Raw genomic sequence first — 19,507 nt, forward strand, 5'->3', positions numbered from 1 at the left:
GGTACAGTACATTTTTTAACCTTCAAACTAACAGCCACACATTACGTCAGGGTATTTCCAACCTTGGGGTCGTGACTCCATGTGGGGTTGCCTGAAATATCTAGTAATTGATTAAAAGAAATTACTGATTAAAATGATATTTTTCACATTTTCTAGATTATTCTTTTTCAAATTAAAACACCACACAAAATCTCAAACAACTGTATTCTATACTTTCACTTCCTCAAATATGAGTTAAAACATTATCAAAATATTTGAGCTGCATCTCAAAACTAGTGCTATGAACACTATCACAAACATGATCAAAAATTAATTAAAAAAAGACTGGGGTTGCCAGAAATTTGTGATATCAAAGTGGGGTCACGACCCAAAAAAGGTTAGGAATTACTGTATTTAGTAGTTGTCGTGCTGTTATGTGATGAAGAGTTTTCTTCTGCTGTATGATCTTGGACCAAGTTGACGAGACCTAAAGTAAACCATGTCATTCTTTTTTATTTCTAAGTTGAATCTATCTATAAGAGCTGTCCAAGCTGTGTCCTAGAGGGCTGCAATCCTGAAGGTTTCAAATGATTCTCTGTACAATCTGACTCTCCTGCACGGCTGTGACCAAGTTTAAACAACTTAAACTTAGACTGTCGCTGTCCATCAGTTTGCATGAATTGTTATAATCTACAAATTTTTCCAGTAATTCAATGATTTTTTTTTTCCTCCCTGGTTGATAAAAACGGAATGAAATGGTGAATTTCTGCTGTGCGTGCGGACATATTGAGGAGTATAAAAATTCATAAACACAAACTGCTGTAGCTGTTTACTCAGCTTGATCCATACTTGGCTTTCAAAATGTCGGATTCCCGCTGCTTCATCCCAGAATAAAAGATGAGCAACTTGGATAATGAGATCAACCTTTAGGAGAGTGCTCTTCTCCATTCCTTTGACCTTCTACCTTCTGTTGATTCATCCGCTCACCTAACAGCACAGCTTGAAAGTTAGGCAGCATCCGTTCATCCCTCTGTCAACCAGTCAATGGTGCCCATATGTTTAATCAACGCAAAGCTCAACAACCTTCAATAAAAGAAACTCTCCTATTTTTTTCCACCTGTAACATAAATAGAACTGCTGTGTTTTTAGCTGCTTTATATTTAACTGTATCTTCTATGCCTCCCACTGAATGGGAAAGTTGCAGCTCCATTGATTTAAACTTGTATTTACTTCACACACATCAGTACCCATTTAGTCCACAAACAATCATTTGCCAAGTCCAGTAATCCTGGGAGCTCTAAAAGCTTTTTGTTGTTCTGTGAGGGAGGCTGAACTCAGGTTTCTGTGGACCTCACACGTGGTCGGTGCCTTTTTAATATCATTATTGTCATGTTTTACTCTGAACACCGTTAGTTTTTATTATTAACTTGGATGAAGAGAAATCCTGTAATGACACTAAAACACCAAAGACGAGCAATTTGGGGTTTCTTGCCGCGCATTTGCAAAAGTTTGTTGGAAACATCAGAGAATAGTAACTCTATCAATTATATTCTTTGCCTGTAAATATTTAATTCAAACAAGTGCAGAGTCTAGACACAATTATTTATTTTTCAGGCTTGAGGAAGTTTGCCTATGTTTGACACATTGTGGAAAACGTTTCTAGGCTCATGTCTTTAGTGTTATTTTATTATGCTGTTTAAAATGACAGCTTTGTTGATGATAAATGAGTTGATTTTTTTACTAACATTTTATTAACTTGTTCTTGTTTTCTTATCTCTGTAGTCCGCTAGTATGATCACATTTCAAAGATGCCTCACAATGCATTTAAAAACAGAGCAAGGAAAATGGTGACGTTTCAACAAATGAGTTATTGCGCATCTACACACCCTCAGATTAAAATGCTAATAAAGACATCTTAGTATTAGTAGAAAATTAATGTAATTAAATATGGCAAAAATTTAATTGTACATCAAAAGTGGGTAGCAAAATGTAGAATAAAAATCTGGTTTAAATATGTCTTAAGGTCAGGTTATCTATTTGTCTGGGGTGTTGAAATATCAAGGGGAGAGCACGGAGATTGAAAATGCAGTCATCCAAGAACAATGTGTTCCTGGTTTTAGATCAACTTTAAAGATGGCGGCACACTCAGTCGCAGTGGCTCAGAGTTCTCCCCTCATCACCAACTACAAAGTACAAACCCACATTCATTGCTGCGGAATGGCGATGCTGCACTTGTGGAGATCTTTATGTAAAAAGGCAGCTCTCTACGCTGCCTTTGGACGTAACCGTGCTATGCTAAATGCTATACGTACGTTCACAGTGCATTAGTAAATTGATACTGCGTGCTACGTTCTCTTGCGAGTGGGTGGGATAACACTACAGGCAGGATGACAGCGCTAGAGACAATAAAGAAACATTCTTTTGAGGAAAAATGACAGCTTTTAAAAGATGGGAAACTAACACCTGAGCTACCAGACCTTCAACAAAGGTAAGGTCAGAAAATTGTTCATACTTTCCACAGTGAATGGTACAAAAGGAAGGATTGGCTTCTGAGTTGTTGTTGTTGTCATTTTCTTCGTGTTTCTGAGTTTCCAACAACATAGGATGTGCTGCCGTGTCATGAGATATATCTTGTTGGGAGAGTATGCAGTCTATATTGAATAATTGTTTGTTTCTTTATTGGTGTTTTACGATGTTGATTTTGTTTGATTAACACTTGCCAGCCGAAACATATGAAATTGTCATTGATGTCGACATTGGTGGTCTCGATTTGCAACACCCTGCCTACCCAAACCTAGTGCTCACGGCACGTCACTGATCCTTGAGCACTCATCCCACCCTGCACATCACCTGTTCCAGCTGTTAGCCTCAGGAAGGCAGTATAGGACAAAAAAGCCAAAAACAAATTGACTGAAAAATACCACGTACCCCAGGGCCATTGCAATACTGCACTGTGCATTACTGCACTGTGCATTACTGCTATGAAATACAATATTTTTTCTACTATCAACTGCACAGCACATCAAATGCTGCTAGATTAACAATTTTTATTTATGTTGTCTATATAGCAGATTTCATGATTTATGTATGTAGTAATTAAGATCATCTTTGTCACTCTTTTTCTTAAACTTTCTTTTCTTGTTGAATTTTTAATTGGGTCACAGGCTGTAATATCTTGCTGCTGTTAGACAGAACTGTGTGTGATGTTACAGTGTAACACATGAGCAGTGATCAACATTTTCTTGTCTTGTGCCAAAGTGTAAATGTTATTAGGCAATGGCAAGAGGTGTGACAGTGAAACATCATAAAACGTGCAAATGAACACGTACACACATTTAAGACCTAAATAACTTCTGTCTTCTGATGCAAAGGTTGGGGGTTTAGCTCCAAGATTCCATCTGTTGATGTGACAAAGTGTTTGTGGGCAAGACGCTGAACCCTAATTTGCTCCTCATGAAAGATTAACACTTGACATTACAGTTTTGTCATTGTATTTGAGTGAATTGGTCAATGTAGCTATTATTATAAAGCTTGGGATTACTTCAGTAATCATTCTAGCTTTATATCAATGAAGTTTGATAGGTTGTATCTCTAGGGGACTAAATAAGAAGGTAAAGAATTAAAATCAACCTGTCGATCAACTGGCCTATTCCATAGGGCCATTCATTTTGGGTGATGAGTCATAGAACAATATTTTGAATAAAAAATCAGTTTTCTGCAAAGAACTTAGCCTTGGAGACAGGTTGAAGAATAAAAGTCAAAACAAAGACATCTCTATGATGTGGATAATCACAGCCGTCACAAGGCTTATATTTCTGTGTTCCCGTGTTTGAGCTTTTCATAAGATCTACAATAAATCTTCAGTCCCACTGCTCTGCTTTTAGAATGAACCTCTTGTACACATCTTATCTGTTGGCAAACAAGAAATTATAAAACACTTTAGCCCTTTTTTTAAAGATTTCAAAACTATTTACTGACTTCCCTTCATTCCATAATCCTACGTCTGCATTTAATGACCTTTGTTTTGTCACTTGATTTCAAAACTTGCCGTAACCAGTTCTTAATCTTTAGTGTCACACCTCGGTATATATAATAGGACCGCGTCACTTTGCTTTCAAACCTGTTGTGAAGGCATCATTCACCAACGCCTGTGCGACACAAGTTGATGGATTGTTGCCTCAGAGGGACACAGAGTTCTTTCTCACGTTGATGAGTTGCAGTGCTCTGGTTTGAACTTTGGCCAAGACTTAGTGTAGGTCTCGTGCTCAAAAGCAACAAGTAAAACTCACACACATACACATAGAACCAGTAATGACACATGTTTTAAATTAAGCTGAATCATTCATGAATGTTTGCTACAATATCTTAGTCTTAACTGGTAATTACAAAGTGGCAAGACAAACGCACAAGCTCAGACATCTCATTATCCATTAATCCATTCATTTATTCATTCATCTTCTACACTTGCTCTTCTTGTAACGTAGCAGCAATTACACGTTTCCAACAACTGGGGGCTTATAGTGACTTCCCCCCCCTCCATTAACTTCATTTATTGCTTTGTTCATGAAGTGAGTATTGTGCTCTCTGGTTCTAAAAACATGTTTTATTATGTTAAATTAAAAATTACATAAAGGTGTCCAAAGTATCGTTTTTTAGGTAAATTTTTTACCAAGAAGTCCCTCACCCACTTTTTATCATGATACGCACTGCAGTGATTCCTGCAGAGCCTTTACAAACCATTATGAGGCAACAGAGTTTCTGTGAACAAATTGGTTTGAATGCACAAAACCCTAACCCGGTGTCACTGACTTAGTTTACCTCTGTACTGAGATTGTAACCTGACCCTAACCTAATCCAATAAACAAAAAAATGCCTGTTCACTTTGAAACAAAAAAAAAAAAAACAAAACTGAATTTAAAAAAAAAAAAAAAATTTTTAGCAAAAATTAATTTTCCGGTAGTGTGCATGCTCATATATGCTCATCATCGATCTCAGTATGAGGTAAACTCAGTCCGTGACACCGGAAAACTTTTTCATGAAAGGGAAAGGCTAAATCCAGTGATGTTCATTGTATGGTGTGGACTTTAAGCTACTAGAAACCAGGGGTGGACTAGCCATCTGGCATACTGGGCATCGTCTCGGTGAGCCGTTGACTTAAAGTGGGCCGGTGTGGTCCGCTAAGTTTTTATTTTTTTGTTTTTTTTAAATTATTTTTTTCTTACATGACCCGTCTGACGGCTTATGTGGGGCGGTGCAAGTTTCTTCATTTTCTAAACTCCCTTCAATGCGAGTCACAAGAATTTATTAACGGGTTGCAAAAACATTGCAAGAAAATTGTGAAAAGTGACTAAATTGGCAAAAGCAGGTCAAGAGTGACAAATAATTAGGCAAAAAAAGAGGAAACGGGTGATATGTAATGGCAAAAGGTGGCTTAAATGGGCAAAATGTGACAAACAATAGTGAAAAAGGGCAAAAATATTAAACAAAAAGAGGCAAAGTATTGTGAAAAAGGAAACAAGTGGGTATTTATTGGGCAAAAGTTAGTATTTTTGGATGAAAAGTTACAAAGTATTAAAGAAAGGATCAAAAGTGTCAAAAGGCAATGAAAATGGACAAAAATAGAAGAAAAAAGGGGGGGGGATATTTATTTGCAAAAGGTTGCTGAAATCTTGAAAAAAGTTTCAGAAGTTTTTGAAAAGGGGCAAAAATGGGACAAAGGAAGTTGCAAAGTAGCCAAAGAAAATGAAAAAGGGTTAAAAAGTTTGTGTGTGCGTGTCCAAACTGGCCTGGAGGTAATGTGAGCTTCATCTGGGTTTTACGGTGTATGTTTGTTTGAAATTAGAAACTCGTACTGGTGTTAGGTGTCGGCCTGTACCAGTAAAAAATGATTTCTTGACATAGAGTTAATTTCATATTACCGTAATTAAAACAAATACATTTATTTGTATATATGTCATAAAAATATAGCCCACAGTCAGAGCCATACTGGTGTCTTGTTAACTGTCAACGTAGCGTGCACAGATCTGGGAGAACAAGTCTGACTAGCTGTCCTCCACCTTTCTCAGCGTCTACCCTTTGTCTCCCTGTTTTCCACCCCTCCTTTTAAATTTAACTCCAAACATGCTACTGGGTAGCGTGTGTGCAGCGGGCCAAATATTTGACCTCAGCAGACTCTCTCAGGGTGGACCATGTGTCGAGAGGAGATTAGAATATCCACTCATTTTAATTTGAAGGGAACGACTCTTCATTAAGGAACAAAGTCAAACTGATGGCTTTGAATTCCAGAAAGTTTTTTGCGCCTTTGTTCTAAATGATATGATAAAGTTTCATTTATTCAGACATTCTCATCAAAGCGATTGGCAGACGCTTCTGAAGAAGACTGGCAGTTGAAACATTTCAGGAGATTAAAAGTAAATTTCCTGAAAAACAGTCCCATTAAATGAAGGCAGTGCCTATCCGTACGGTTTGCCGTATCAATTATACCGACATTCTATGTCCGTACGCAGAGGCCCATTGGTCAGTGTAGGTCACGTGACTAAGGCTAAACCTTGCCCTAACCCTAAAAATTGTTGCGATATTGGGTTCTAACCTAAACTTGACCCTAAGACGCTACGTACATGTACTTCGGTAACCGTACCAATAGCACCGGGGGTTGTCCATACGGCAACCATACAAATAGACACTTTCATGAATGAAACCATAACATATGATGGGTTTCTGGTTCCTCACTGTGAAATCAACAATGTTTCGGAGTATTTGGTAAACTTTACAAAAGTGAAAGAACACCCCTATCCTAAAAGATCTCTAAAGTGATTATCTCATTTGTGCACCAATGCCCTGCATCAATCCCTTCCTTTGATCAAAAATGCACCATCCATTTTCAGACCCGCTTGTTATTGTTTTTCAGGGTTGCGGGGTCAGAAATACACAATGGATAAATTAGAAAATGTATTAATTAATTAAGTGGGACAAGCCTTGTACGGTGCTATAGGAATCTGTTAATGGTAATCTCGTGCAATGCCATCTGTTTTGCATTTTGATAATTTTTTGAGAAGACCATCCATTTGATAAACTGATTACTTGTGTCATGGGTTGTTTAAAAATTCTATTTTGTTGTTGGGGTTTTTTCTGATTAAAATTAATAACAAATGATTAAAGAAAGCGAAGGGTTATTGGACTTAAACAAATAGATTCATAGGTAATTTTTCACTTCTGTAGATAATAGATATAGAAATGCATAATATATAGGAATTGTGAGAATGCTGTATTGGAATTTGTCTGATTATAGAAATTAGGGTATCAAAATGTTTGGAAGAATTGAGGAGATTTGTGTGCTTTGTGTCTTTCCAAGCTTTACACTTTAGATTTTTGTCTCCAAAATCTTTCTATTAATTTTTATTACGCTGAAAGATTCGCTTGATTATTTCAGCCGAGCATGTGGGCTTCTAGCATTCTCACTCAGGTCAGTCATGATGCTGATTAAGAAGAGCAAGGAAATGGCACTGGGCTTTTGACATTGCATTATTGCCCCTTTCTTCTCCTTCACCTCTCCTTGTGGCCCAAAATAGCGTGAGTGATTTCTGATTATATTGTTTGTCTGAAGTCTGAACCACAGAACTGTCTGAGATCTTAAAGAAAAATCGACAGCAACAAAGGGAAAACAAAGATATTTGTCTTGAGGTTGAGTTGAAGGCCGCTGTCTGTTACTAATCTGTGAAAAATAGAAATATTAACCCCTGCTTGCCTGCTGGTTTTACACATCACAAGGCTTTTATCACTTTCTTACTCTATATTTCAGTCCTGTTCCTCACTGGGTTTTTGTATTGTTGAAGCTTAATGCCTGCTGTTAGGTTATTCTACATTTTTAAATAGTACATTATCTTTAAAATACTGTTGATACTAGTACAGAGCTACCAAATGAGGAGGATAAATATTTCTTTCAGTAAAATAAAGGTTTAATAACTTTTGGTCATATGCTCAAGGAACTCACTGTCCTGGTCAGAATGGTTTGGTATGCTGGTTCTGGCTAGTTTTAGTATTTTATTATTTAAATTTTTTTTTTTATGTATTTATTTGCTTTTCTTTTTAGGATAACATTTACATTTTTCACAAAGACCCAAATAAAATGTCCAGGAAAACTCAAAAGAAAGCAATTTCTTGACCTAATTCTATGCACTATTCAGCGATATGCAATGTTGACTTGAAATGAAATACACTTTTTTTGATAATTCACACATAATGATACAATACTTTTTTTCAGTAGGTAAAATCATTAGTGTTTTTTTTGTTATGTTTTTTTTTACGATACCGATTTTGCAGCCTTGCATATTGGCTGATGACATTGAGCACAGCATGAATCAAATCTACTTTAATGACTTATTTTTTAGTGTGGAACGATCAAATGATATTACTCAAATGGAAAACAATAGTCGGCAGCAGTAGGTATGAGAAAAAAACTGGCTCATTTATTGTCAACCAATGAGTTGTATAAATTTGAACCTAAACATAAGAATGTTCTGCATATAAATACAATAACAACAAAATAAACAAGACAGTCATCAACATCCCCCGCCAGATTGGTTCTCATTATAACTCACAACCTTTTCCTAAATGTAACGTAGATGTATACATAAGAAAATATTATCACATCAGAATATAAAATTACTTACTATCTTAAATATTTTCTAAGAAAAGCTGTTTCTTTTGAAGATACCACAGAGTAAAAAAAAAAAAAAATTACACAAGGGCAATAACTGCGGAAGAAAGAATTGTGCACTTCTCATTTTTGAACTCCATCAAGGTATTGATACCCTGAAGCCACACAGCAAAATTTGGTTATCCTATCTCAAATGGTTTCTGGAGAAAAGCGGTCCCCTTTGAAGATACCGTCGAACAGAGTAAAAAAATAATGGAACTCGAGCAAAACTCTGAAAAAATTATTGCGCGCTTCTCATTTTTGAACTCCATCAGGTATTGATACCCTGAAGCACACGTACTGAATTTGGTTATCTTATCTTAAACTGTTTTGAGTAAAGCTGTCCCCTTTGAAGATACCTTGAACAGAGTTTAAAAAAAAATTGAACAAGGGCAATAACTCCAGAAAAAATAAGTGCGCACTTCTCACTTTCGAACTCCATCAAGGTATTGATACCCTGAAGCCACACACCGAATTCGGTTATCCTATCTTAACATTATCTGAGAAAAGCTGTTTCCCTTTAACTCGGATGGATGGAACTCAAACCCCCTTCCACATTTGTGGTGGGGGATGATTAGAAAATGTTCTCAATAAATCCAGTAAAAACAATATACTCTATATCATATTGCGGTGGCAGGCCGATATATTCCGATACTAGTTTTTTGCTGCTATGGATCTGGATATCTTCTCTAGATTGGTTATGAGAGTAACTGTGACTTTTGTCTGTGTGTAGGTGTTCTATAACAGACTGGCATCATGTCCAGGGTAAAGCAAATCCATATGACATAGCATTGATTAAATAATTATATATTCAAGTATTGTTATTTTTGTGTTTTGTGATGAAAATATATAGAAATATGTTTTTTGTAATACGTGAACAATGAGCTTGGTCATGTTTTTGTTCTAGTTTTTTGACACATTGTATCCAAGAGTGAGCAGTGAACCACAGAGTATTTTATACACAACAGTCCAGTTGTCTTTGTTGCCTCAGCATGTGCTAAGCTGTCACTGGTCAGGTCCTTGTCTGTTAGTGTGTTGTGGGCATGGAAGGATGAAGGGAAGGCAGGATGACAGTGTGGATTAACTGTACCATGTTGTTGCTGCAGTTCACACATTCCAGCAGGCCCGTTCTCGACAGCTCTGTCCACCAACGCTGAGGCCTTCCCAACCCCCTTCTTTCCCTCTTTCTCTCCTTCCCTTTGTGCCGGTTCCAATTTGTGAATCTCTACGATTAAACTTTCTTTTTTTAGTTGCATCACATCGTTCCTTCGTAGACAGTAGCTTGGCCAGATTTATAGTCTGGTTTCCAAAAGCTGACTCTAGTCCTAGACAAGGAGCCATAGACTGTATGTTTACCCTTACTAATGATGTCCTTTAGAATGCAAAAATGCAGTTCCTCATCTCTTGTATCCTGGTGTTATACTGCCCTCTAGAGACTAGCATGAGTAACTTAAGAAACTTCTGTTTGACATTACACATAAATAATTTAAAGGAAATATCAAGATAACATCAAAAACAGATAACAGACAAACCAAAAACAAAGTTTATCACATAAATTAAAATTCTAGCATTTGAATATTATGATAAAGTCAGAAGTATATCATATTATACCCACAGGAAGTAATATCTTTCGTTATTTATTCAGTTGTTTGTCAGTGAGGAGGATTATGTCAAAAATATTAAAAGGATTTTGACAAAATTTTAACCAAAGGCAGAACTTAAAAATTGAAAAATCCCCTTTTCTTGTCATATTTCTGTTCATAATTTGTTTATTTGTTCATTGGATCCCCATTAGCTTTCACCATGGTGGTTGCTAATCTTCCTGGGGTCAATACATTTTTTTTTTTTTTTTAAATCATTATGTCATATTGGTTCCTCGAGTACCCCAGTGAGTTTCAAAAGCTATTTAAAGTGTGAATTTACTCAATTTATTGTCTATATTTTTATCTTTTTATTTTATTGGTTGTACTGATTAAATTGAGCTGATTATTGAATGTCTAAGTTTGTGTTTATTTCCTCAGGGTCGAGTAGAGGTCGAGGCCGGCAATGAGAACATGAAGTTTGAGACCGGACCTTTCTCGTTCTACGGCGTCATGGCGCTTAGTGCTCCCACGCTGGGTGAGTTACAACCTTTTCCCACTCCACTCCTCTAGCAGTGAAATTACGTTGTAGTGAACAGTGTATTTATTGAGAGGCATATATTATCAACCCTAAGCACTATTCCATGTTTTTGTTCATCCTGATTTAAAGGATTGGAGTAATGTTTAGTATTGTTGTGGTCAAATGTATTTCATTTTGTGCTTGAGATGATCAGAGAATCCTTATTGTTCACTTTATCACTGTTAGTTCACGTTAGTACAATCATTTTTTTATCAAGGCATTTGTTTGACTCATACCTCATTGATGAAAATTGAGGATAAACTTTTGTGTTAGTTTTGTTGGAATGATTTTAATGTAATTCCACATGTACTTTTCTAGAGTTGTATTTCCATATTTATTATTTGTTCACTCTGTACAGTTAAAATTTTAAGTTTATAAATTTCAAACCAAGTTTGAAATGAAACAATTAGTTTTTTCTTTTGGTAAACTTACAGTGAACTTTGGTTAGGGCTGCTCGATTATAGAAATATTGTTTTAGTCATAATTGAAATCACTACCCTTTGTCAACTTGTTATTTGTCAACCAAATAGTTATTTATTTTTTGTACAATAAAAGCATAAAATATATTCTTTAAACATAATAAATAAATAAAATCCTTAAAGGAGACATATCATGCATTTAAGTCCTTCCTTTTTAGATAGAAATCATACAGTTGTGGTCTATATAAAGAGGAACTGCAATGCTTGGGTCTGAATTCCTCATTATTGTAGCTCCACAGGCCCCTTTTCTGATGTGCTTCTGAGAGCAACCTGTTTTGGTGTGGTCTCTTTAAATGCAAATGAAACACTTCATACCCCGCCCCCACTCCAGGTTGCAGAGGTGACACTCGGTTCAACTCCACCCTGTTCGTCCTTTTTGTAGTTTGATAGAAGAGATACGATTATTTAGCGGCGCAGAAAATGTTTATTCACACGTTATTTACAAAATGTCAACAACGGAAGACTTGTCCATCCAGCCTTACATGTTCGAGCCAGAGTCTGACCCAGCGGAGCGAGATGAAAATGATGATGATGAACCTGCAGAACCCTAACAAGTGAGCTAACGCTAGCGCCAAGCTAACGTCACGAAATGCATTTTAATACAGTCTTTTCAGAGACAAAAACGGCAAAATGAAATGACTAATGAAAACTTTAGACTTAAATTAAATCACGTAGGCCATATCATCCAGGATCTAAAACGAGCACACAGCGCTAACATATGAAGACGGTGCAACTGCTAATGCTAACAAAACAATGACAGGTACGTCTTATCACACTTTTTAGCATTTTTTTATAGCTTACCGAAGTGCTCTGTTCGTCGTCTCCTAAGATAGAAGGAATTGAACCCTCAATCAGACAAAGTCTTTCTGCAAATCCTTCTTTATACTGGCGAAGCAGTCATCCTTGAAGTGCTTTGCACACACAGAAATGACCTTACCCACAGATGTGGGTACATTTCCGTGAAAAATAAAACTCAACCAGACACTTCGAAAGGGTTCTGATGCTGGGAGACGGTGTAATGAAGCGTGTGGGTTACTACATCCAACAACCAAACATTTTGGTATCCTTGAGCTTGGACTACAAAATAAAAGCGAGAAATAAAAATGGTGGATTGCTCGAAGTGTTGGGCCTGGAGTCGATATCCTAATTTGGCAGTTCCGCTGCAAATACTGTGATGTTATTGTTCAAAAAACGTAATAGAGAATAGAAAAATCAAAACAGATTGAAAAATATGACCAAAACAGAATCTGAAGATATCAACAGAGCACCTTAAGAGATTAATTTGAACTTTTGTGTACTTCTAAACACTCTAAATATACAGCAAAATGCATTTAAGGACTAAAAAAGTGGATTTAGCATAATATGTCCCCTTTAAACACACTAAAATAATGAATGTTCACTATTGCACAAAACTAAACACAGTGTTCCCATAGAAGTTTACCAAGCATTTTTGATGCGTTTCTCCTGCCTTGTTTCAAGACCACGAGCAACAACTTTCCTCGTGTTGGCCTGCAGGCGAACTTTGGCTTTGAGGGGGCGGGGCGGAGGGGAGGAGTTTGCATGTGCATGAATTAAACAACTCAAAGTTAGTATTAATAACATGTGTGTGCCGAGCTTCATTATTTGCAGATGTACGAAATAGTGGGTTTGTTTTATTTAGCGAATAAAACATATGCAAAAAATATATTTATTTAATTTAATTAATTGAGCTGCCCTAACTTCGGTAAATTTTTTGAAAAATGAAGAGTTCTTCGAGAGCACAAGTAGGGACTTGTGTTCATTATGGGGAAGTGAAACAATACTGTGACTTCTGTCTTTCACTGATGGAATCATTTCTCCTTTTAGTTCCTTTTGACACACGCACACACACACACACACACACACACACACACACACACACACTGTACTTGTTTATTGCATTAAGTGCTGATTTACATTGCAAAAAATTGAGAATAATGCAAAGGTTTAAGGAAGTCCAAGTTTTTGTCTTTGGATGATGCATTTTTGTGTTGGTCTCAACCTTTTCATGGCTATTTATAACTTTAACAACAATAAACTACGACAGATTAAAATGCAGCTTTCAGAATAAAACAGACATTGATTCCTGGCCTTTTTTCCTCAGCTCATTTCATACTTTAGTCTTTTAGGTGTCGAGGAGACTTTTGTGAAGCATGTTTTTATATTTGCTTGACCTTCTGTTCTTCATGAGCCACATTTATTCACTTCATCAATCGTTTGACCCAGTCAACGTCCAGAAAAGGCTCCGTAACAGTTAGTGGTCCCATTTCCACCTCATCTCCAAACAGCGTGTAACCTGATGTGATGTTCTTTCAGCGGAGCAGCATCTCATCATGGTGGTGCATGTCCTGGTCCTTTCTGGAAACAGATCTGTCTCCCTTTGCTCTCATTGACTGTCCTCCCTCTCCCTCCCCTGTGTCCCATCATTCATCTCCTCCCTCCCTCCCCTCCCCACCTCCCTCTCTCCTCTCAGTGGCTGTACCTCGTCCTCGCCTCCTCTCCTTTAAGAGGTTTTCTCTGTTCTCTCGGTTGCCAGGTAAAACGCCGGCATGTCTGGGTGCTGTAAGGCAGGGTTAATGAACATCTGATAACAGAGGGGGAACGAGATTCCTGAAAGGTTTAATAGTAGGTCATGGGTAAGGTTTCTTCACTCATGCTCAAGGACTTTAAGGAGACTTGTTTCTCCAAAGGGATTTGTGTAGACTTATTTGCGCGTATCATCTTTTTTTTCTTCTTCTTTCTGCAGTTATTTTATATCTAATATTACCATTGAATGCATACATTATTAAGATAAGTCTAAGGTAATATTTTTACTGACACTGGATTTAATTTCAAAACAAACACGTGCAGCCTAAACTATTGTTTAACTTCCCCACACTTACTCAAAAACACTAGGTGTTGTTGTCCTTGAGCTTTTCCTCATTGCTGTTACACTACCTCATGTCTGCCACCTGCTGTACATGCAGATTATTGCACTATATTTTAAGAAGGTAGATATTTTTGCAAAATTGGAGAGAACTTGTAGAATCGGATGCGAGAACTTGAAGGAAAAACATGTGTACATGCATGTTAACATTTTAACTTGTATAAAAATATTATTTATTTTTATGATGGGAAGAAATGTGAACCGGTAAAGTTAAAATTAAACCCAAAGAAAATATTCACACGTGCGTGATCTGAATATGAAGTCACAGAAAAAAATATTTACAAAAGTATATACTGATATTTACAGTCATAGCAAAACTAATTTGTACCTGATAGGGCTGGGGGATTTTCGCTAAAAAAAAATCTCAGATCCATGCAGTTAAAAATGACTGCCAACATCAGATATGATATCAAAAGTGCAACTTTATTGCTGTGATTGTCCTCAGGAGGTAAAATGTATAGAACAATCCCAAAATAAAAAGTAAATAAGGCTCTGTCATTCAACAATTTCAAGCTTTAACCCAGGTTTAAGCAAAAGTGCAACAGCAACTTCACAATAGCTTCAATTTTGATTGAGAAATCAGATAACTACATATTTTATAACATATAACATTACAATTAAAAGGTTAAACAAAGAGGGGGCTGGCTCACATTGCACCACAGGAACTCACAAGGATGGAATGAAAATGGGAAAAAAAAAAAAATATATATATATATATATATATATATATTTTAAACTCAAATTTGCAAAATAAAAATGGTTTTTTCCTACAAATTCAATAAATCGATTAAATTGATTTATTTTTTTGCCCAGCCCTAGTACCTGTAGAAATGTTTCCTTCAACTTCTCACATCACATTCTATTTTCCTATTTTCCCAATATATATTTACCTTCATAAATTTTGTTCAAATTGAGTTATTATGAGAGAATTACTAAAAACTTAGTGTTTTTAGTGCAAAACTGGCTTTAAACCAGAGGAATAGGAAATGATTGTCTGAGCTTTTAAAGAAGAGGGTGGGATGTGAATCCCCTGCAAGGATCAAGTGGTCTCATCTTTAAACGACCAAAGCTACAGAAGATGCTTCCGCGTAGCGTCAAGTTATTTCTCTCGTTTCTTTACGTCACCATTTTTATGTCGGCTAAAAAAAAAACGTAACGCTTTGGGGTGATTGTTTATTCCAACCTAATTTTAGTAATTATGTTCCTCTTTCTTACATCAATACTGTTTAATCCAGTGGTTCTCTACTTGTGGGTCAGAACACCAAAGTGGGACACAGACATATTTACAGTAGGTCGCAGGTCTTTCCTTGGTCAAGAAAAGAGAACTGTCCTCTTATTTTGAAGGATATTTTTGTATCCTTTAAAATAAAATCTTTATATCAGAAATCAACATCTCTAACAATTGGTGGTGAATCTCATTGTGTTGGTAAAAGGTCCAATAAATTACACTTTTTCAGTGATTAAGTAGTAACGCATTTTTATTTTTTTGTTGCACTTTGTTTATTATTGTCTAAATAATGGGGTAGTAGTTTAGTACTCAAGGAAATATTTGTGCTCCATAGAAAATAATTAGAGTTTAAATGTTTTACTGTGTACATTACATTTTTTTTCTAATGTTGCTCTATTATAATCTTGATTATTTCACGTTCACATTTGAACAGTTTTCTAGGTTTAGGCCATGGCTTGTTATTTTTAGGAGGAGTTGCGTCCCGATCCAAGAGCAGTTGAGAACCAGTGGTTTAATAATTAAAAATCATTAGCTTTCTTATTAGATCATAGACTTATAATTTCACTGCCCAGCTCCAAAAAGCACCACTTTACTCCTTTAGTGTTGTGAAGATCTCACAGGTTTGTAGTGAAAGTTGTTGTTTTGGAACTGGGTCACTTCATTCATCCATAATAACTTTATTCACACTAACTCATCACAGGTAGGCTAACCATAAACCTCTCACACCTACAATGCTTAAAGATCCAGTGGGGGAATTCATTACAGGGCAGAGGTTCTCAACTTGTGGGTTGGGACCTAAAATTAGGTTCAAGTGTTTGCCAAGGTGAGAAAAGAAGTTTTGTTTTTTAAAAAAAAAAAGATTTATTCAAGTAGCCATTTTTTTTTTAGACGTATCATACTTCTGGCACTTGTTGGTAGAAATGTGGTAGTTATCAAATAGTTTATTTGGTTATGTAACAACGACCCAAAATGTCACAAGTCCTGAATTATTATTAAAAAATTGTAATAAAACCAGAAATGTAATGGCTGTTCAATATTGTAACAAAAGTGCTGAGCCCGAAATGTAATAAAAAAAAATTTTTTAAAAAAAAATAAGGTAATAAAACACAAAATGTTAAATTTAGTCAGTAATGTAGCAAGACGCTCTATAAACTTTCTATTTATATATATTTATTTGAAGGTAAGTGTCAATGTCAAGGTTCCCCATAAGGCTTTAATATATGTAATAACGCTTAAAGTTTTTACATTTTGGGCTCGGCATCTTGTTACATCATTGAGCAGTTGTAAAAATTTTAGGTTTTTATCACATTTTTTTTTGTTTTTTACATTTTGGCCTCAGCACTTTTGTCACATTATTGACCAGTTATTACATTTTGGGTTTTATTAAATCTTTTTTTTTTTTTTCAAATAACAATTCGGGTCTTGTTACATTTTGTGTCATTGTTACGTAACCAAATAAGCCGCTTTTAAGTTGTATTATTTGATAACTACCACATTTCTGCCACCTAGTGTCAAAAGTATGGTACGTCTAAAGAAATGGCTCCTTGAATAATTTCCTATCGAGGTCTAACAAGTCTAAGACAAATGCTGACGTGGAGAGAAAAAAATATATAAATATGTTTTAATATTTTTGTTTTGCTTCAGTATATAAACTGTTAATGGAATAAAGAGCACACTACATGTATTTGGTTGGTTTGATATTTCACAGTTTTTGACTCAAGGAAGTTAAATGAACTTAAGAGATTTAGCTAACCTGTGTATGCATGTTTATTATCAATATATTAAAAAAAACAAAGCTCCAGACACAAACATGCATTAATTGTCAAACCAACCAACCTTTACTTATATTTCTCCTGTTGCTAATGCTAACTAGCATAGGATGATAATCATGTTGTGGTGGGCTTTAAATAAGGGATGAAATCAAACGGCGCCTGCTGGATCTTTAATGTTTTTAGATTTTAAAAACTAAAATCAAAGCTCTTAACTAATACAATGAAATCTAACTACTAGTCACTAGATAGAATTGAGTAGACTAGTTGACGTTGATGAAGCTAATGCCGCTGACGTGTCCAGGTAAAACTGTTTCCTATGACTCACTGAGGCACCCCGCTGGACGACTCACGCCAACTGGTAATAACACACACCTTGTAACAAGCCTGCATCCGTGACTGGAGATGAGTGTGTGTGAGTGACACGTGTGGAAGATTCTGTAGTGTAGATGAAATGAGACGCTGTGGATGGAAAGTCAAATGTCTGGATGATGTTTCAGTGTGCTAAAAAATGTGCTGTAATGTCCTTAGGATCAAGAAACTTAACAAAACAAGGTTCACTCAACTCTACACACTTTATCTGCCTTTCTATATACCGGTAGCTACCCTGGTTAGGTAGAAAAAACATCCCATAATAGTACCTGATACCACAACCATAGAAAGTTCTGCCAGTATTAGGCAAATTTTATATTTATTTTCCTTTTAGTATTTTGATCATCTATTCCTAATTAAGTCCACTATGACCCAATCAGAATGAATCCCCACACTAGAATATTAATTCTTATGAAAATATGATGCTGAAAATAGTATGGGTGTCTCGATCCAATATTAATATCTAATATCGATCCAATATCACCAAAAAAAAGAGTAAATCTCTAATATTAGCACTTCAATACATGTTTTTTTTTATTGGATTTATTGAGGTTATTTGTCAGTGTCTTCTAATTTAGTTTTCATTTATTTTATTCAATTGTAAAATATTATTAAGTTTAAGCTGGTTAAAGTTTGTGCAACCCATTGGTTAAGAACCAATGGGTCAGTTTTACTCATAACTACTGCTGCTGACTTTGGTTTGACTCATTTTGACTAATGTCACTTGATTAAACCTTTTCTAACATTCGACACACAAAGTAAGTATTGAAAGTATGTATGATTCATGCTGAAATCCCATCTGATCAATATCAGTATTGCACAATATCCAAAGCTGTAATATTTGTATCATATCAGAAGTTAAAGTAGCTGTATCGGGACATCCTTAAAAATGAGCACAACTGGCATTTATTCCCCCTTGTGTTATCAAATGTAATCTTTTTTTGAGGGAATAAAGTATCTGTTAAACATGTTTAATCCTGTAGCCAGTCCTGGGTGCAATACCTTAATAGCCCACAAAGGGCACCAAATAACAGTTCACTTTTTTAGGGATTAGAGTTTTTTTGTGTTTTAACGAGAGTTTAAGGATTTTTGTTCTGATGTCATTGAACTTGAGTGTTACTTCCACTTCTGTGGGCAGCATGCACCACTTTTAGTCCAACAACACTCGTCTGTAGAGGAATGAATCATTCTCGTGTTGATTAACACACAGAATGCTCGTGTAGATGTAGACACCTGACGCGTGCCATTGAGTTTTAGATGTGATGCAGATATTGATTGAAATAACATGACTCGCTCCTCCTTCATCCCGCCGACTAAGACTTGGTTCACTTTGCATTTTTCTGACATTTGCGTATGTGTGTGTCTTGTTTTTGTGTCACTAATTATTCTTTTCAGAAATCCTAACACGCCTTCAAGGACGCACTGCATCTAGTACTTACAAGGCCTCTTTTGATATGATTTCACATCATTACATGAAGGATCATGTGATTTGCTTTTGTAGTGTTTAGTATGCAGGACAATCTAAAAGACGGTTATCACTTGAACACACTTTTGAGTGGAGTCCGTTACCAACATGTTCTTTCTTCATTTTGTGTGCAGAGTTTCGTTCTCCGTCACACATCAGTGGGTTGAACCGCACCGCCTCCCTGAGTGGAGCTGATCGGACGGAGTCTCTCTCCATCAGCGGCAGCAACAGCCAGATCAACAACATCATCCCCGTTCAGCAGTACACGCCTGACTTCTATGTTCGAGCTCTCACCGACGTGCAGTTTGTCAAGGTTGGATCTATTATAGATATTATCAATGTATCATTGTCCCACACGGTGCATTTAGATTTAACTCCAGCAACTTAATTTTACCTTTTTTTTCTTTTAAATAATA

The 19,507-nt window shown here is 36.1% G+C and overlaps 1 protein-coding gene across 5 annotated transcripts in view; it reads left to right on the forward strand.

Annotated features, from left to right (window-relative positions):
- Window positions 1-19,507, forward strand: part of LOC114470315 (metal transporter CNNM4) — a 52,550-nt gene that overhangs the window by 16,832 nt on the left and 16,211 nt on the right. For 2 of the 5 annotated variants that reach the window (XR_003674859.1, XM_028458448.1), the window contains exons 5-8: window positions 10,696-10,792; window positions 13,805-13,867; window positions 17,559-17,615; window positions 19,226-19,404. Coding sequence is in view for 4 of the 5 variants with exons in the window: in XM_028458448.1 (XP_028314249.1) it covers window positions 10,696-10,792; window positions 13,805-13,867; window positions 17,559-17,615; window positions 19,226-19,404 (396 nt within the window). In the remaining variant the exon portion in view is untranslated. Of the gene's footprint in view, window positions 1-10,695; window positions 10,793-13,647; window positions 13,779-13,804; window positions 13,868-17,558; window positions 17,616-19,225; window positions 19,405-19,507 lie in introns of those variants that run through there. The other 3 variants (XM_028458449.1, XM_028458450.1, XM_028458451.1) reach the window with 3 other exon arrangements.

Source organism: Gouania willdenowi, chromosome 9, assembly GCF_900634775.1.
Source record: "Gouania willdenowi chromosome 9, fGouWil2.1, whole genome shotgun sequence".
NCBI lineage: Eukaryota > Metazoa > Chordata > Actinopteri > Blenniiformes > Gobiesocidae > Gouania > Gouania willdenowi.